This window comes from Cervus elaphus, chromosome 29 (assembly GCF_910594005.1).
Source record: "Cervus elaphus chromosome 29, mCerEla1.1, whole genome shotgun sequence".
In the NCBI taxonomy this organism is placed as follows: Eukaryota; Metazoa; Chordata; class Mammalia; order Artiodactyla; family Cervidae; genus Cervus; species Cervus elaphus.
This window is the reverse complement of record NC_057843.1, coordinates 56,676,715-56,696,104: the sequence shown is the minus strand read 5'-3', so window position 1 is coordinate 56,696,104 and position 19,390 is coordinate 56,676,715. Positions and strand designations below refer to the sequence as shown.

The 19,390-nt window shown below is 52.9% G+C and overlaps 2 protein-coding genes across 4 annotated transcripts; both read left to right on the top strand.

Moving 5' to 3' along the window:
- The first annotated feature begins 428 nt into the window (after window positions 1–428).
- FAM214B (family with sequence similarity 214 member B) lies at window positions 429–11,744 on the top strand. 3 transcript variants are annotated; one of them, XM_043891322.1, is made up of 9 exons: window positions 429–559; window positions 7,605–7,748; window positions 7,994–8,963; window positions 9,104–9,162; window positions 9,333–9,438; window positions 9,559–9,717; window positions 10,020–10,088; window positions 10,172–10,347; window positions 10,485–11,744. In XM_043891322.1, the coding sequence occupies exons 3-9, from the start codon at window positions 8,070–8,072 to the stop codon at window positions 10,636–10,638; spliced, it is 1,617 nt and encodes a 538-aa protein (XP_043747257.1). In that variant the 5' UTR covers window positions 429–559; window positions 7,605–7,748; window positions 7,994–8,069; the 3' UTR covers window positions 10,639–11,744. The 3 variants fall into 3 exon arrangements, 2 of the variants coding, with proteins under 2 accessions (XP_043747257.1, XP_043747258.1); XR_006338644.1 differs by lacking the exon at window positions 429–559 and adding an exon at window positions 4,729–5,033 and having other exon boundaries at window positions 10,172–10,405; window positions 10,485–10,611; XM_043891323.1 differs by lacking the exon at window positions 429–559 and adding an exon at window positions 4,731–5,033.
- Window positions 11,745–12,633: 889 nt separating this feature from the next.
- Window positions 12,634–15,910, top strand: STOML2 (stomatin like 2). Its single transcript, XM_043891452.1, has 10 exons — window positions 12,634–12,794; window positions 13,036–13,173; window positions 13,642–13,741; window positions 13,859–13,917; window positions 14,000–14,101; window positions 14,244–14,378; window positions 14,528–14,672; window positions 14,783–14,862; window positions 15,090–15,218; window positions 15,631–15,910. The coding sequence occupies exons 1-10, from the start codon at window positions 12,750–12,752 to the stop codon at window positions 15,766–15,768; spliced, it is 1,071 nt and encodes a 356-aa protein (XP_043747387.1). The 5' UTR covers window positions 12,634–12,749; the 3' UTR covers window positions 15,769–15,910.
- The last annotated feature ends 3,480 nt before the right edge of the window (window positions 15,911–19,390 follow it).

Sequence of the window (19,390 nt, the reverse complement as noted above, 5' to 3'; positions counted from 1 at the left end):
GCCAGCACTTTGTCTCCTCCGCCATCCGCTGGGGCCACCGCCGCCAATCAAAACCAGCGGTTCCGGGCTGCAGCGCCAGCGCCGGGGTGAGGCCAGCCAGAGAAGGGGCGGGGGGAGGAGAGGCTCCGAGATGGGAGGGGGCTAGCAGTGGAAGCGAGCCTGGCACCGGTTCTGCCAGCCTGGAATCCGAGGGGGCGGATCCTAGTGAAAGGCGAAGACCAGAAGGGGGCGGGGACCAAGGGTGGGGCGGGGACCGGGGTGGGACGAGAGACGAGCAGAGGTTCAATGTGGAGACGCCAGGAAGACGAGAAGGGGCGGAGCCAGAAAGGGCAGGACCTGAATTACAGGGGAGGAGCGCCAGGAATTAAAGAAACTGGGAAAGGGGACGAGCCCGGGGAAGGTGGGAGGTGGGACAACGGAGAGGGTGGGTCGTGTCGTTGCGGGGGCGGGGCTCGGACCCAAGGGGCGAGGTTTGCAGGCCGAGGCTGCAGCCAGGGCAGCTATGTAACTGCTCCCATCCACTACCTCCCCAGTTGCAACGGGACTCACGGAACTACAGGTGTGGGGCGGGTGCGCCTGGAAGAATGGACAAGTACGGGGGTGCGCTTGGGTAGATATGAGGAGGGAGGATCACGTCAGGGAAGGAGAAGATCTGGAGAAATGCTGGGGTGGGGGTGGAGTGAAACAGCTGGGAGAGGAGGAGGCGGCTCAATGTTTGGGCTAAGAAGTGCATTCTCCGGTACCCTTGTGGGGGAAGGGCGGGAGTGCTTTGTGAGGCTGGGAAGTACAATGTGAGGGGTGAGGTGAAGTGAAGCGTTGGAGATGATACTTGAGGGGGAGGGGATATGAAGGCGCTTTAGGGGAGAGTGGAGGGGGCGTTGTGTGATGGAGATGGGCTGGTGGTCCAGAGTGTGGGAGGAACTGTGTGGAGGAAGAAGGTATGGGGGCTGTGGGCACTGTGTGAGGGGAAGGGGCTGCAGGCCCCAGCTGAGGAGGGAAGAACCCCTAGGGCCTTGAGAAAGTCTGGAGGCTTTGTAGAGACTCCAGGAAGAGGTTTTTGTACTGTGTCTCAGGGATAAGAGTGATGGGATTACTGGGGTGAAGAAGCCAGTCTACTGTCCCTGGCTCCTCAGCTCCTAACTCCACCTTCAGGCCTGAGCATTCAGAGAGGATGCAGGCCCCACTTGCTACTGGAGCTTGTGTGACTGTCTCAGTCGGCTTTGGATCTGTCTGGCTGAGACTGGGATATTTTTCCCTTAGCTGGTGTCCCTGGGGACCCTTCCCCCTTAGGTTCCGGGTAACCCCTCACTGGTTCCTGTTCCTCCTAGAAGCTTGCCTTAGTCCCTGTCTTTCCCCTCCTCCCCCACTTTGCCCTGCCCTTCTGCTCTGGGTGTGCTCATTCCCCACTTCCTTCCTCGCCTGGGGCCTGGCCTGGTCCTTGCCTGTCCCGGAGCTGTGCCCTGCCCCAGACTTTGTACTCAGTGGCCAGAGACCTAGGTAACCAGCTGCAAGGCCCAGACCTCACCCTCACTACTACCAAGGGCTCTCCCAGCAGCCCCCCAAGTGAGTGGTAGGCACAGTTTTACCACTTGTCACACACTGATTTCTGCACACTTTTCCTTCTCCTGGGTAGGGAACTCTAATTCCCTCAAAAATTCTGGGCTTCTGTGGGAGAGGGAAATGATGAGAAGTACTGAGGGTCTGCAATGCATATGCTTTGAGAGGTGAGCCCCTATTGTTGGCTGAACTGGGAAGGGAGGTTCCAGTCTCCACTGGGGGAGGGACAGGGAATGGCTCCCCACCCTCCTGGCTTGGAATCTGCCTCTCTGAACCAGACTAGGGCCTAGTCTCTGATTCCCTGAGGGGACTTGATGTTGTGCCAGAGTTCTTTTTGCCCCTGGGCAGGCTGCAAGAGGGTGAGAAAGCTCTGCTTTCCACACGGTGGCTGAATGAGAGTGACAGTGTTGCTGAAAGGGGCCCCAAGCCAGTCTCCCCTGGCTGAGAGACTGGCTGGGGAGGGAGGGGGTGCCAAAGCCAGACAAAGCCGTGGGGTAGGGTGGGGTAAAGAAGGGCAGGCTGAAGCCTTTTGAGGAGGAGCTGATTGCTATGGCAACACAGCTTCCCAGATTGTCTCTCAGAGAGGCGGGCTTAGGGCGGACTCTCTCCAGCTTCCTCAAGACTGAGGCATTTGTTTGAGTGGGTGGGGCATGAAGAGAAAGGGCATTGGTTTGCTATGCAGAGGCTGGAGTATATAGACTTTCTGCTTCGGTACAAGCAGCAGGGCATCCAGATGCTTGGACCCATCCTCTGAAAATGGGTAAGAGTGAACAATAGCCATTAGGATGATAGCAGCATAAGGTCAGAGTTCTAGAGGCCTTCAGTGGTCATTTTTATACAAACTCATTTTACAGATTTGGAAATTAAGAAAGAAGAGACTGATATTTTCTCCACGTCTCACAGTGAAAGACTAGGCATTAGGACCCAGGTCTTCTGATTGCTCTTCACTCAGCCCAGGGGTCAATGTTTCTTTGAGCCAACATTTATTGAGCACCTATTATGTGCCAGGCACTGATACTGATTCTGGGAGTACTAGCATGAATACAACAGAGTTGCAGCTCTCCTGGAGCTTGTATTCTAACCCAGGGAGAAAGAAATGTGTGTGTGGCTGCAGGAGGAGAGAAGTGCCAGCTGGTGATAACTGCTATGAAAAAAATAAAGCAGAGTAAGAATTTCGGGCAGCTAGGTAAAGCCTCTTGATTGTACAATGCTGCTTGCTCTCCCAGAGCACCCTGAGGCCTAGAACGTCTTTGATCCTCCCCCTGAACTACTGCCCCTAGACTTTTGCAGATGACTAAGGTCTGGGCCTGTGGTCTTGGCAGTTAGATAGAACAAGGTGGGATCACCGAGGGATTATTTCATTCCTACAGTGTTGTGTGTCTACCTGTCTTCCCAGTAAGCTTTTACTAAGGTAGGTAGGCTTTTAGATTGCTACTCTGCAACTTTGTTCAGGGTGTTGAAAATTCCCTAAATCCTCTTCCGTAGCATTAGGGAACCAGCAAGGAAGTCAGCCCATGGCAACTTCTTTTTCAGGGTTCTTCCCCCCCCCCCCCCCGCCCCCCCGGTATGAGGTGAAGAGAAAGGAAGCTAGAGGAACTGTTACTCGTTTGTGCTTCCTAGAGCAGGGGAGGAGAGCCTCCTTCTACTGTCCAGTGACAACTTCAGGGCCCATAGGGCCTGCACTACAGGCAAGGTAGGAACAAGGACCTTGGGGCTCTGGTGGCTCCTGAACTACAAAAGAATTCACTCTGCTCTTCCAAAGGTACAGCCAGGGAGCATGCCCTGCCTGATGCCAGTTCTCCAGGGCCTCAGTTTGGGTCTTCCCTTTTTTGGCTCCGGTGTTTGCCTCTTTTTTCTATGGAAGACCCCAGTCTTAGCAACCTCGTAAGTTCCAAATTGTCTGACTTCACAAGTGCAGAGGGAAAAGTAGACAGGACTGTTTCTTTTCTTAGCTTGTCCATAGATCAGCCCCTCTAAAAGGTGTCTTTTAATGTCTAATCCTTGCAAAGATTTCCATCCTGGTCATTTAAAGAATAGGGCTTCCCAGGTGGCGCTAGTGGTAAAGAACCCGCCTGCTGATGCAGGAGAGACGGTAAGAGATGCAGGTTCGATCCCTGGGTTGGGAAGATACCCTGGAAGAGAGCATGGCAATCCACTCCAGTATTCTTGCCTGGAGAATCCAATGGACAGAGGAGCCTGGCGAGCTACAGTAATAACAGAATAAGAATTAGGAATGCTGGTTCTGCTGCCACTTAATTTGGTTGGGTCTAAGCTGGGCTTGGGGCCCAGTGACTCAGGAGGAGGGTGGGGAGTTTCGAGGGAGTTGTGAGTCATGGGGGTGAGCTCTGTCACAAGAGTTGGGCATATTTCCCCCTACTCTGGGCAGAAGCCTTCCGATCCCACTTTCCCTGGGTGCTCTGCCTCCTTGAACAGGGGCTTATGAATAGAAAGAGTACTGGCAGAAAGACTGAAGCAGTCTGATCTCACAATGAAAGTTTAAAGACATAAAGAATGGTGTCTAGGTTCCTGAATTAAAATGTATCCCTATTTCAGGAGCCCTTGAAGCCCTCTAATGTAGGCAAAACAACATCAATATAGAGTAAAAGAAGGAAGAATACCATTTCTCAATGGAAGGAGATGAGATCCCACTTCCAGACCCTTTTATCCTGGCACGAAGGAAGCTTCCTGAGCTTCAACAGCCCTGTGGTCTTTGGTTTGCAAGGCACGGGGAGATGATGGGAATGGGGATATTTGGAATCTAGTGTTGGAAGAGCAAGCTGACTTTGGGGATTGTCGAACTTTGTCTATGAACGCCCTAGGCCGTCCTATTAACCTTCCTCTGAAGAGGAAGGGCGCGGTGAGAAGTGGGAGGCCTACGTCTTTGAAAGGGTTAAAAGGCAGGGCTGAGAGCTGCTTTGGACTCGAGCAGTTGAGGGGTTAAGGAGATGGGCGGGGCAACCCTAGGTAGGCCTGCCCCCTTATGGACCAATGGACAGGCACTTTTTGAAGGGGGCGTGCCTCACGCTTGAGGTCGTGTGGAGGCTGGCCTCCTTTAGGCCAATGATCCTGGTCGCTGCGATGGGGGCGTAGCTTGAGGGGGGCGTGGCGGCCGCGAAGGCGGCAGCGGGGGTGTGAGGGGAGCTGGGCGGGGCGGGCTGCCCCATCAGCTGGTAGGAAATGGCCTGTGAGTCAGAGGGGCAGCGGAGTCGGCTTCGCGGAGCCGGGGCGGCCACGGGGAGGGACAGTCGCGGGGAGGGGCGCGGCAGCGGCTTGGGGGCTGCGGGCGCCAGGGCCCGCTAGTGTTGCACACGAAACCGAACGGAGAAGAACCTAGCAGAGCAGGACTCAGCCTGAGCCACCCTTTGTCTGGGTTGGGGGCCCGAGGCGGGGAGGACCGGGCATTCGAGGGGAGGGACCGGGACTGGACGGAAAGGCCCGGAGCAGCGGCGCCGCGGCGGAGCCAATTTGGGAATGGGGTGAGTTTGTGGTAGGGGGAAATAGCAAATCTCCGAAGCTCCAGTAGGGAAGGGGGCCTGCCCCAGGTTGTGAGGAGGAGAAAGGTGAGGCAGGACCTGGGAGGCTAAACAGGAGGTGGGGGATCGGTCAGAACAAGGAGTCCTAGAGCCCGGGTGCTGCGGCGAGTCTCCTGGGCTCATTTTGGAGGAGGTGCTAAGATTTGCTTCCTCTCCAGGAAGGGTGGAGAGCTCTAGGCCAGAGGCAAGGGGTTGATGAGATAGCAGAGGGTAATCTACCTACCTACAGTAGTGGTCCTTGGGAATGGCCTCCCTAGTTTGTGTAGACGCCTGTGGGGACAAAATGTAGAGCAGCTGGTAGCAGTTCTTTCTGAACTGGGTGAAGGCGGAAAGCACATGGAGAGGAATTCTTCTTGCCGCCTTCCTTGGTCAGGGTAGAAATGGATATCTTTAATACTGAAGGGAAAGGGAGGGTAAGCCCGGGAGCTCAACACCCGCCTGTCCCACCTCCCAGGCCTAGCAGGTGTCTGAATGTACAGACCCCATGGTATTCTGGGACTTGTTGTTTTTGCTGGCCTTGCTCCCTTGGCATGTTGGGAGCTGTAGTCCTTGCCAGCCACAGCCTGGCACAGCTGTTTGATGCCAGCTGGTGCCCACCCCTCCCCAGAGTGAGATTTGGCCTATCCTGCCCCTCCCCCTCCCCACGTCCTGTCCCATGAGTCAGCTTGAAGCCATGGACTACAGCCAGCCTGGCTGGGTGGCAGGGAAGTGAGCCTTCGAGCTTTTCATTGGCAGGGCAGGAACTGAGAGGGCTCTGGGGCAGATGCCAGTCATGCTGGGGTCAAGTAGGGCATCATGTCATCATGATGCTTCCCCAGGGCAAGGGCTGAAAAGGTCAACTGGGATGACCTAGGGGTGGGAGTGCTAAGGAAAAGGCCCTTCCTGAATCTGTACAGCGTGGGTAGAGGCAAGGAGGGAAGAGCTGAGTACAGGTTGTACCCTTTGACAATGCTGCCATTGGCATCCTGCCCTTTCCAGACACCCCACCCACCACAGGGAACCAGAATTTTCTTAGAGCTTCCAGTTCTAATGAGAACTTGGTGAAACAGGATAGTGTAGTGTGCAGTGATGGGAACTTGGTATAGGAAAGCTTTTCAGTCCCTGGATGCAAAGCTTCCCTTTTTCCCTGCCTCCTGCCCCTGTTTCTGTTGTCCTTGATTCTCCGCATACAATTAATCTCCTGCTTCTCTCATGTTGGGAGTTCTTGGCACTGTCTGCTGCCCTGATCTCTGGGGCTTGCATTCTACTTTTCTGAGCCCTGCTATGTGCCTACCCTTGTGCTTGGAGTCGGGCAGAGAATTCAAGTAAAACCTATCTTCAAGAACCCTATGGGAAAAAAAAAAAGAACCCTATGATCAGTCTTACCTACAAGAGCAAGCAAAACTGTCGCAGGGTTACAGGAGACAGTGACACTGCCATAGGTGAGGTCTCAGAAGAGACAGATATTTATGGTCCAGGATGGCCAGAGGAAGTCTTATGGCGAGGATGGCACTTGGCCTAGCCAAGGAGGAAGGGTAAGATTTGGATAGGCATAAGGGGACATTCCCCCTGAAAGGGAAAGTATTTTGTGGATAGCAAGCAACAAAGGCTACTGACTAAAGCATAAGTTTGATCCTGCGTGCAGTGTTTTCTCCCGTGAAGGAAGACAGCCTTCGATTTGACATCCCCTTACCCAATATGGGCGCCTGAGGGTGGACGAGTTAGTGAAGACCATCTTGTACCCTGGCAGAAAAGCAGTGGTTTGAGTTTTGGGGTGTTGGATGTGTTGGGGAGGAGTAGGGAGGCACTCCAGCTGTCTGGCTGTCACTGCCTTATCTCTAGTTTGCAGAGCCTGGGGGAGGGGCAGGCCCTGGAGAGTGTCTTCTAGCAGTGCTTCCTCCACACCCTGCCCCCTCTAGACTTGTTTTTGGTTAGATTTGTTGCTTCCTGTTAAAGGGACAGACTGCTGGGGACAATTGGGTGTTTAATTCTGAAAGACCCACTTTGAGCTAGCCTGAGGTTTGTCCTTCCAAGGAGCCCTGATTGTGGAGGATGTTTTTGTAAGACCTCTGCCCTGAGAATTATGGAGTGGCATTTGTTCCTTTAGAGATAGGTAGATGGGAAGGAGTTGTGCAACGCAGTGGCCTTGAGCAGGAGAGTTGAATTCTTGCCTTGGCCATCTTTCAGTTGTCACGGTCTCTTGGATCTTGGGGTTTCTCATCCCCCATCTCATTCAGGGCAGGAGTCCCCCAGCTGGTGGCCCTGACAAGTAGTCTTCCTCCCTCACCTCACGTGTCACATCCTATTCCAGTGAGCTAAGACCTGCCACTCTGTGACTCCTTGTATAACCCAGTTCTGCCCTCTGGGCCCTGGATCCCAAGACTACTGCTTTCGTCTCTGCAGGGGTACTGTGAAGGAGTATGTCCTCTATAAACTGGAGGAGGATGTCCTGGGGTATGCTCCGTGAGCGCAGCCTTCCCACCGGCTCCAGAGATCCTGGCTTATGCCAGGCTTATCCCATTTTTCTCTCCTCAGGGTCCAGCTGAGCCTAGGAGCTGCGCGGAATGGTGGCAGCCACCTTACCAGCGCAGCGGGCATGGACCGGACTGCAAGCTAGGAGAGCAGGACATCAGCCAGGAAGAGGGAACACACAGCTAGGCTTAAGGCCTCCTCAGCGGGGTGAGTGCCAGAGAGAAGGAGGGGAAGCAGATCCAGTTAGAAACCTGAGCAAACGGGTCACCTGTTCAGCAGTTTTGAGGGTGTCCTCTGTATTCCATCAATCCATCTGGGGGGTTTGGTTATCTTCACCCCCCTGGAACCTCACAAGCTCACCTCTCCAGTCCAGGGGAGGATCTGAATTTCATCTGGGAGGGAGACGATTCACGGATTCCTCTCACCATCTTTTCTTCTCTTCTCTTGCACAGATGTCCCCAGGCCCCCCAGCCCAAGCCCAGCATAAAGGCTGTGGGGGGGGTCCCCCCTGACCGAAGGCAGGGCTTCATGCGCCACGTGCAAGCGGAGACGTCTCCATCCTCAGAGCCAGAGGCTGGCCCTTCGCAGCCTGCAGTCAGGCAGGGGGCCCTCCAGGGTGGCCTGCTCATGGGCTACAGCCCAGCAGGGGGGGCGACATCCCCCGGGGTCTACCAGGTATCCATCTTTTCCCCTCCAGCTGGTGCCTCTGAGCCTCCTAGGGCCCTGAAACGGCCAGCCCCATCTACCGAGGGTCCCAGGGAGCTGAAGAGAGGCCCCGGACTAGGGGCCAGAGAGGGACTACCCCCTGAAGAGCCACCCACTGTCGGGCTCTTGGGCCCAGAGGGACTGGGGCTGAAACTGGGCGTGGCCAGCCAACATTTCTGCCATCACGGCCTCTGTGTTGTGGAACAAGGAGGTAGCTCCACCTCACCTTGGACTTCGGGGGCCCGAAGTTCCCCCTTGCCCCCATCAAATGCTTCCTGCAGTACTTTGCACACCAGAGACTGGGCTTCCCCAGATCCAGGGGGACAGGGGTCCCTGGGGGTGTCCCTGGGGCCAGCCCCTCCAGGCCAGCTGCACACACTTGACACTGATTTGCACAGTCTTGCACAAATAGGGGGTAAGAGCCTACTGTCTGGGGTGGGCAATGGGGGCAGCCCCTGGCCTAGGGAGTCCCCTGGCACTGCCAATGGGTGCAGCCCCGAGCACACACCCCCTGGCCCCGGACCTCCAGGCCCCTGCCCCACCAAGCGAAGGCTGCTTCCTGCTGGAGAAGCCCTGGATGTCAGCTCTGAGGATGAGGGGCCAGCCCCTCGGAGGCGCCGGGGAACCCTGGGCCACCCTCCTGCTGCCAACAGTTCTGATGCCAAAGCCACACCCTTCTGGAGCCACCTGCTGCCTGGGCCCAAGGAGCCTGTGCTGGTAAGCCAGGAGAGGAAGTGGTCTGCTCTGACATGGATATCTGTGTGGGGAAAGGTGATGGCTTGGGGTATGTTCCTGTGAGAGCTTGTGATGAGCCTGGCTTCCATCCAGTCTCCTTACCTAATCTTTCCTTTCCACAGGACCCAACAGACTGTAGTCCCATGGGGCGGAGGCTGAAAGGTGCCCGTTGCCTGAAGCTGTAAGTGCCCTGCTTCTCCCTGAGAATGGTGCAGAAGTCTGTAATTCTCTTTCCAACCCCAGGCAAGGGGACCTCAGGGAACGGGCCTGAGGTGGGGCCCAAGGACAATAGCAAACATCTCAGAACACCTCAAGCCAACCAACCCGCTCGTGTGTCCTCTCCTCTACCAGGAGCTCCCTGCGAAGCCTCCGGAAGGGACCAGGCCTGCTGAGCCCTCCCAGTGCCTCCCCTGTTCCCACGCCTGCTGTCAGCCGTACCCTGTTGGGCAACTTTGAGGTAGTTCCCCTTGGATTCCTTGATTGGTGGGTCTTGCAGGAAGGGATGGTGGTATGTGGCTTGGATAGATAAGGAGAACAGATAGCATCTTTCTCACGTGTTTTCCTACCCTAACCCCAGGAATCATTGCTGCGAGGACGCTTTGCACCGTCCGGCCACATTGAGGGCTTCACAGCAGAGATCGGAGCTAGTGGGTCCTACTGCCCTCAGCATGTCACGCTGCCCGTCACTGTCACCTTCTTTGACGTTTCTGAGCAAAATGCCCCGGCTCCCTTCCTGGTATGACCTGACCTCAACCCAAAGGGCATGAAGGGTTAGAGGCAGGAGGTATTCTTTTTTTTTTTTTTTTCAACTGACAATGCAAAAGACTTTATTGGGAAAAGGCACTCAGGTGGAGAGTAGTAGTTGAACTGCTCTGGAGGGATTCTTGAGATGTTCTTACCTAAGAGAGTCAGGGCCTAGTGGGAGAGAACTCTTGTATGGGGCAGGGGCCAAGTCCCGGGATGAGAGACTGGGGAGATGGATGAGTGGTCTAGGATCTCCCACACCCTACTTGACTGATAACTCCTTGGCCTTCCCAGGGCGTCGTGGACCTGAGTCCCCTGGGGAGGAAGGGTTACAGCGTGCCCAAGGTGGGCACCATCCAAGTGGTGAGTTTTCCCTGAGGGGGAGTGGGAGTGGGGAGTGGAAAACATCCCCTCGACCCTACCAACCTTGCCTGTCCTGTCCCCAGACCTTATTTAACCCCAACCAGACTGTGGTGAAGATGTTCCTCGTGACCTTTGACTTTTCGGACATGCCTGCTGCCCACGTGACCTTCCTGCGCCACCGCCTCCTTTTGGTGCCTGTGGGTGAGGAGGGGAATGCTGGCCCTGCCCGCCGCCTCCTCTGCTACTTACTGCACCTCAGGTGAGGACGGGGCCCGGGCCGCTGGGCACGAGGCCCAGGTGTCTTTTCCACCACCCAGGTATGTCCTCCCTGAATAGGATCTCCCCTCACTTCTCATCAGTCTGGAGTCTTACTTTGATCACCCTGTCCTCCCCCAGGTTCCGGAGCTCCCGCTCAGGCCGCTTAAGCCTGCATGGCGACATCCGCCTGCTTTTTTCCCGCCGGAGCCTGGAATTGGACACAGGGCTCCCCTACGAACTGCAGGCTGTGACCGAGGCCCCTCACAATCCACGTTACTCACCTTTGCCCTGACTGTCAATGCCCTGAACCCCCTGTGGGCCAAAGACCTGCCCATCCTGCTCCATCCTGGACAGAGTGAACACGTGGAGAGGTGGCGAGAGACCTCTCAGGCTTGCATTAAAGCCTTCACCATGCTCATGCCCAAACTGACCATTTGGGTGTTTAAAGCTTCTGACCTTACCACACGCTGCCCTGTTCTGGGTCCTCCACGTGCCGGCCCCTCCCTTGGATTTCCCAGGCTGGCTGCGACGGTGGGGAGGAACTGGAGCTACCCTGAGGTTGTCCTAAGTTCCCAGGCAAGTCATGCCAGCATTGCCTCCCTGTCCTGGGCAGGGGCCATTTATTATTTTATTTATTTTTAATTTATAATTTATTCAAATTGGATTGCCTTGGTAACCTCCCAAACCTGATAATTGGCATTGCCCCCCTCCTTTCCCACTCTCAGATATTGCTCCAACCTCAGGAGTTGAAGAGGCTGATGTGGGGGCTGTGGGAGCAGTGTTCTCCCTCAGCTGAGAGCAGAGAAGTTATCCCAGAAGAACTGAGTCACCAGCCAAAGACTCAGCTTCCCCTATCCTTCCCAATGCCTTTCACTTCCCTGACCTCACCCCTCCTGAAAGCCAACTTGTGTGTGTGTGTATGTTTGTGTGTGTGTGTATGTGTGTGTTGTGTGTGTGGTACGGACATGAGAGAGAGAGTGTGTGCATGCAGTTGCGCACACATCTAGGACTCCAGACCCTGGTTGTCCCTCTCCTTCTTCTGCCTGTGTCTCTTTGCTTTGGGGTCCTGACTGAGGAAGGTGTTCAGGGTACAGAGTCAGGGCCAAGGACTAGGGTGCCTCCTCCCTCCTGGCCAGATTCTGACCCACCTACCTCAGTTGGGGTGAGGGGCACCCCTCAAACTCAGTCATGTAGTTACCAACTACCCCATTCCCCAGTCTAGACTCTGACCCAGCCTTAGCTCTGATGCCTGGGGCTGGGCTGAGGGGAACAAACATTTGCTGAAACTTGAAAAAAAAAAACAACCCAGGAAAAAAAATCGCACCTGGTACTTTTTTTTTTTTTTTTTAGAAAAAAAAAGAAAGAAAGAAAGAATAAATTCTTGTTTGGAAACTTGAACTAAGCCTTACTTATTCTGTTGCGGACAACATGGGAATGGGTATGGGGGGACCTAATTGGAGCTGGGACTCTGCCCTTTCCCAGGGAACAGGTGTGAGGCCAGGAGGTGTAGGGGAGACCCCCATGGTTCTTAGGGTCTGGTCTAGTTCTTTTCACATAATGGGGATGGGGAAGGTTCTGCCATAAAAGCTGAACTTTGAATGTAGATCTGGATTCTTATACAGGTTCTACTGACGATTTTAGCTCCTGAGTTTCCACACTCTGATACGTAAAATGAGGATGACTATGCAAGCCCTACGTGCCAGAACATGAGATGTGTGCAGGGTGACATGCTCCAGAGAACGCTGAATGTTGGGGCTTTGTGCTGGCCTATGTGTGTAAAGGAACCTGGCCTAATAGATCCTGACGGGGTAGAGGTAGAAAAAGCTATGGTGCCTTGGGAAAAGAGGGGAGGGAGAAATCTCAGTCCAATCACTGGGCAATGTTAGGCCCAATCACCATGGCAACGGGAATGGGGTCAGTCCCCAGTGGGAAGGCTGGGTACAACACAGCAAGACTACCAGAGAATGTCACTATGGCAACCATGGCTCTGAGACAGCGCCAGTCGCCTGGTCGCTATGGTGACAGATGGGGCTATTATACGCTCAGAAGGGTAAACTGAGTCTCCAGTGGGGGTAAAGAACTCTGGGAGGCTTTTCTGGGCCACCTACACATGAAAAATAGCCGCCAGTTGGTCACTGTGTTGGGCAGCTTGGGCTTCTTCAGAGATAACAAGAACCTCCGGCCTTGGGCGCCGGAGATCTGGGTCTCACCGGGAGCAACTTGACTCACGCTTCTGCCAAGTAACCCTGATTGGCTAAGTATGGGAGGGGGAGGGGAAAGAGGAAGACCGGAAGTACATCCGGGGGAGTGGAAATACGGGAGGAAAGGCTCAGGTCCGGACATCTAGAGCGACCGCTCTGCTACGCGTCTCGTTGGTTCCGGAGGTCCCTGTGGCCGTGGGAAATGCTGGCGCGCGCGGCGCGGGGGACTGGGGCCCTTTTGCTGAAGGTGAGTGTGAGGCATCCTTTTCTAAGGATCAGGCCAGAGATCACCTGGGTTTTCAACTGGGAATGGGCCAGATTCTAAGTTTGGGGAGAGAACTGAGGTCGGAGGTTATGGTACTCACATGAGTCCCTCTCCGAGAACCCTTTAGGGTCGTGGTTTTAGGGACTTGACTCCCGGACGGGCGCCGAGAAGGGGCGGGGTGCCTGGCTGGCTGGGCCTCTGCAAATCCTCTTCTTCCCTTCAGGGCTCCGTCCAGGCTTGTGCCCGCCCTCCGCGCCGCGCCTCCTCCGGATTGCCCCGAAACACCGTGGTCCTGTTTGTGCCGCAGCAGGAGGCCTGGGTGGTCGAGCGCATGGGCCGATTCCACCGGATCCTGGAGCCTGTGAGAACCGCTTCTGCTCACCACGGGCCAGCCTGAATCCCAATTCCCTCACGACATGGGGGGATGGGGTGAGACCTTGGTGGGGCCTGCCTTCGCCTTTGGTTTCTGACACCCTAGGCCAAACCCGGCAGGGCCCAGACTGTGGACCGTCATACCCATCTTACCACCTTTTCCTGTTGGCCGAGCATCCCACAGGCCCCATGTTGGGAATCTCTTCTGTTCACCCTCTCAGTTCCACCTGTCTGCGTGGAGAAGGCTGCTCTGCTGGCTGCTGTTGCCTTGATTCTCCCTTCCCTTCAGAGATCCAGCCTGACATTCCGACCCTTACCTTCCTATCTGTCAGTGTCGTCCCAAGTCTTCTGTTTTCTGGGCAGAATCTATACTGATTGCCTACCCACTCCAGGCCTAGCTTGGACTCCAACCCTACAGTCCCATGTCCTTCTGAAGACCTGTGACTCCTCTTCCCAGGGCTTGAATATCCTCATCCCTGTGTTAGACCGGATCCGGTATGTGCAGAGTCTCAAGGAAATTGTCATCAACGTGCCCGAACAGTCTGCTGTGACACTTGGTGAGGAGTGCAGGGTGACACGGGTTCTCCGAGGCCGTCAGACCATGGTGGCAGGAGAAAGAGCTCATTGGAACCCAGGGTCCTGACCTTCTTTCTCTCCTGCTCCCGCACCTACAGACAATGTAACTCTGCAAATCGATGGAGTCCTTTACCTGCGCATCATGGACCCCTACAAGGTATCTACCTTTGCAGCTCCTGAGTTGCTCTCCTTCCTAAAATCCTGCCCCAAGCCACTTACAGTGTCCATGCCCCTTTCAGGCAAGCTATGGTGTGGAAGACCCTGAGTATGCTGTCACCCAGCTAGCTCAGACAACCATGAGATCAGAGCTCGGCAAACTCTCTCTGGACAAAGTCTTCCGGGTAAGGGGATCTGAGCCAGAGTTGGGGTTTGAAGACTCATACGTGGCACTCAGTCCTTTCTGGGATCAGTCTCGGGACCTTCTCCGCCTAGCCTCCTGATAGGTGAGTTGAGGCCATGGAGCTTCCATCTCTTGTCCTCCAGGAGCGGGAGTCCCTCAATGCTAGCATCGTGGATGCCATCAACCAGGCTGCCGACTGCTGGGGCATCCGCTGCCTCCGTTATGAGATCAAGGATATCCATGTACCACCCCGGGTGAAGGAGTCCATGCAGATGCAGGTGGAGACCGGGGGCAGTGGGGAAGAGTACTTCAGGAGGCTCCAGTTGCATGGGAAGCCTGGACCCTCTTCCCTACTGAAATGGGTCCAACTGCAGATCGGTGTCAGGTCTTCCTTTTACTCTGGTTTCTCACTGCTTGGCGCTTCTAGGTGGAGGCAGAGCGGCGGAAACGGGCCACAGTTCTAGAGTCTGAGGGGACTCGAGAGTCAGCCATCAACGTGGCAGAGGGAAAGAAGCAGGCACAGATCCTGGCCTCCGAGGCAGAAAAGGCCGAACAAATAAATCAGGCAGCAGGTCAGCAGAGGGTAGAGGCTGAGGGATGAACAGGGTATGGGTCTTTGAAGGTCGGTAAGGACAGAAGCTTTGACCTCATAGATCAAATTCTGTTTCTTTTTTTCTTTCAGGAGAGGCTAGTGCAGTTCTGGCCAAGGCCAAGGCTAAAGCTGAAGCTATCCGCATCCTGGCTGCAGCTCTGACACAACATGTGAGAGGCCCCTGGGTGGGAGCGCGGCCGGGACTTGGCAATAGAAGGGGTTCTCTCTTCCACCAGGGGGAAATCCCTGCCTTTTTGGTTCCATTGAGCCGCATTCCGTGATCTCTTATATTGTGATTTGCGTGTCCTCTTTCTAGGAACCTGATTTCTCTCCACTTTCTTCCCCCCTTCCTCTCCAAGTCTGTGATCTCTGATTTTTATCCTCCCTGTGGCCACAGAACGGAGATGCAGCAGCTTCACTGACTGTGGCCGAGCAGTACGTCAGCGCGTTCTCTAAACTGGCCAAGGACTCCAACACCATCCTGCTGCCCTCCAACCCCGGCGATGTCACCAGTATGGTGGCTCAGGTTAGCGTGCCCTGAGGACCCAGCACAGCACCCATGCCAGAGACCAAGAGCATCCCGCCGCCATCATCACTTTCACCATAGAGACTTTTAGAGTGCCCTGAGACCTGCACCTCTCTGCGTCCCCTGAATGAGACACTCCCTTCATCCCAGATGGAAGGGAACCCCTTGAGACATACCTTTTTTTTTTCTTTTTTGGCAGATACCTATATTAGCATTTTGAGGGTGACCCTGCTCTGGGGAGTGTGTAACATTCCTAGAACAGACTCCAAAACTTTTAAGACTGAGGCTTAAGAGAGAGAAAGGAAAACCAAATTTACTGGCGCCAGCTCGCCCTTCTTCCTTGGCGCCGTCGGTGTGTTGGGCTGTGCCCCGTGCCACGTGCCCTCATGGCTCTCTCTGTCCCTCTCCTCAGGCCATGGGCGTGTATGGGGCCCTCACCAAAGGCCCGGGACCGGAAGCACAGGACTCAGTCTCCAGCAGGAGCAGCAGAGATGCCCGGAGCACGGATGCGAGTCTTGATGAGGAACTTGATCGAGTCAAGCTGAGTTAATGGAGCTGGGCTTGGGCAGGGAGGTGGGAGATGGGCACGCAGCGCCGGCAGACTCTGGCCGTAGCCTCCCTGCCAAGATTTGGGTTATTATTTTTTTATTTGAACTTTAATCATGTAATAAACTGGCCAGTGGCAAACTGAACACTGTCCTCTTTGCTTGGGGAATGAAGGTGGGAAAGACCAGTGCCTTGCTTGGATGATCTCTGCCAACCTCCAGTCCTGTCAGGTCTTGAGAACCGATTCCTCCGTGAATAAGGATGAACCTCGTGTCAGTCATCCTGCCTGTCTTCAGAAGAAGCTGTGGGATATAGTGAAAGGATTAAGCCATATGTCTACCAAACTGCCAGCTGGGGAGAGTAGTCCCCCCTCTTGCTAAGCGTGGGGCTGTGAATTTGAGCAAGTGCTGGGGTTTTATTAAAGGGAAAGAGGACTTCCCTGGTAGAGCAGTGCTGTCAATGCTCATTGGGTCCCCAGGGACTGAGGACACTCATTCATTCATTCAAAAACATTTAATCATGTCTGCCATGTGCCAAGCTCAATGTTAGACATAGGTTACAAAATAACCCAAACCCAGTCATCCCTGTTTTCACAGGAAGCAGACTGAGGTACAAAGTGATGTGTGCTGAGGTGGAGGAGAGTTCTGGCTGAGGGATCCTGTGGGGAGGAGCATGCCACTGTGGGCAGCAAGGTTACTAACCCTGCCACCGGGCTCAGGCTGCAAAAATTGATGCATTCATCAGATGATGGTTTGGGACTAAGATATGCAAAGACCCATGGCTCCAGAGAAGTTGGAACATTCAGAGTTGTTTGTTGTGGCTGAAGGGTGGGGTGTTAGGGGATGTGACTATGTGGCGAAGGCCAAATCTCAGGGAGATAGGGTCCTGAAAGTTTGGACTTTTATCGAGGGGAGGCTGATGCGGGGGCATGAAGGGTTTTTCCCCCTTCCCATGAAGAATTTAAGATTAAGGTAATCAGTGTTTTAGATAGAGCTGTCCTGCTGCTATGTGGTCAGGGGATCTGAAAGAGAGATGGGAGGCTGGAAGGACAGTAAGAGACTGCCTCAGTGGTCCTAGGGGCTGAACAGAGATAAGGGGCTTTGGGGATCAAGGCAGAGGGATATTTCAACATATTTCTGAATTATAATTTATTTATCCATTTAGTAACCTCTTATTGAATTCCAACTATATGCCAGGAACAGAGGATACAGTAATAAAATTTCCTACTCTCAATGAACTTACATCCTATTTGGAAGGGACAAATCGTTAATAAAGATGCTAATGAGTTGTGCTACAGAGGAAACTAAAGGAAGGGAGGTGGGGAACTTGATGGGGCTGTAACATTAAGTAGAGTGTTGCAGGAACCCTCGCTGATGGTGCATTTAAGCTTAGATATGGAGATGAGGGGAAGATACACTTGGCCATCTGGGAGTAAAGCTAATAGGAGATTGCAGACACACCTACGGCAGAGAACGGCTGCCTTACTGGGGAGAGCTAAGGAGCTACGGTGGATGGAACAGAGTTCGGGAAGTAAAGGGCAGCTAGATGAATCGGATAAGGAGGTGGGGAGATGGTATGTAGACTGGTAGGGCCACTGAAATAATCTGGGCTCAACTCTGAGATGAGAAACGACTGGAGAGGTTTTCTGCTTTGTTTTAAACGGTAGTTTTTCTGAGATGATTCACATACACTGCAATGCACCTGCGTCAAGTGTAAATGCAATAATCTGTAATATATTCACACAGTGTGCAACTGTCATAATCCAGAACATTTTCATCACTGCTCTCCCATTCCCACCCTGCCACAAAACCCCGGTACCCATTAGTAGTCATTCCTCTCTCCCCTCAGCCCTAGACAACCACTAATTTTATTTCTGTGTCTATAGCTTTATGTATTCTTATAAATGGAATAATATGTGCTATTTTGTGATCGGCTTTTTCTACTTAGCATGTTTTTAAGGTTCATTCATGTAGCAGCATATAGCCACTTGTAGTACTTTATCTCTCTCTTTTTTAATTGGCAAACAATATTCTACTGTATAGATATAGCATATTTCGTTCATCCATTCATCAGTGAAGGCCATTTGGGTTGTTTTCACCCTTTGGCTATTATGATAAGGCTACTGGGAACCTTCATGTGCAAGTTTTTGCGTGGCCATATGTTTTTCATTTCCCTTGGGTATACACCTACGAGTGGAATTGCTAGGTTATATGGTAACTCTGTTTAACCTTTTGAAGAACTGCCAAACTTTTCAAAAGCTGATGTATCATTTTACATTTCCAACAGCAGCTGGACCATTCAGGTATGACCTAAATCAAACCTCTTATGATTATACAGTGGAAGTGAGAAATAGATTTAAGGGACTAGATCTGATAGAGTGCCTGATGAACTATGGACAGAGGTTTGTGACATTGTATAGGAGACAGGGATCAAGACCATTCCCAAGAAAAAGAAATGCAAAAAAAGCAAAATGACTGTCTGAGGAGGCCTTACAAATAGCTGTGAAAAGAAGAGAAGTGAAAAGTAAAGGAGAAAAGGAAAGATATTCCCATTTGAATGCAGAGTTCCAAAAAATAGCAAGGAGAGATAAGAAAGCCTTCCTCAGCGATCAATGCAAAGAAATAGAGGAAAACAATAGAACAGGAAAGACTAGAGATCTCTTCAAGAAAATTAGAGATACCAAGGGAACATTTCATGCAAAGATGGGCTCAATAAAGGACAGAAATGGTATGGACCTTACAGAAGCAGAAGATATTAAGAAGAGGTGGCAAGAATACACAGAAGAACTGTACAAAAAAGATCTTCATGACCCAAATAATCATGATGGTGTGATCACTCACCTAGAGCCAGACATCCTGGAATGGGAAGTCAAGTGGGCCTTAGGAAGTATCACTACAAACAAAGCTAGTGGAGGTGATGGAATTCCAGTTGAATTATTTCAAATCCTAAAAGATGCTGCTGTGAAAGTGCTGCACTCAATATGTCAGCAAATTTGGAAAACAGCAGTGGCCACAGGACTGGACAAGGTCAGTTTTCATTCCAATATCAAAGAAAGACAATGCCAAAGAATGCTCAAACTACTGCACAACTGCACTCATTTCACATGCTAGGCTTCAGCAATATGTGAACCGTGAACTTCCAGATGTTCAAGCTGGGTTTAGAAAAGGCAGAGGAACCAGAGATCAAATTGCCAACATCTGTTGGATCATCAAAAAAGCAAGAGAGTTCCAGAAATACAGCTATTTCTGCTTTATTGACTATGCCAAAGCCTTTGACTGTGTGGATTACAATAAACTGTGGAAAATTCTTCAAGAGATGGGAATACCAGACCACCTGATCTGCCTCTTGAGAAATCTGTATGCAGGTCAGGAAGCAACAGTTAAAACTGGACATGGAACAACAGACTGGTTCCAAACAGGAAAAAGAGTAGTCAAGGCTGTATATTGTCACCCTGCTTATTTAACTTATGTGCAGAGTACATCATGAGAAACGCTGGGCTGGAGGAAGCACAAGCTGGAATCAAGATTGCTGGGAGAAATATCAATAACCTGAGATATGCAGATGACACCACCCTTATGGCAGAAAGTGAAGAAGAAATAAAGAGCCTCTTGCTGAAAGTGAAAGAG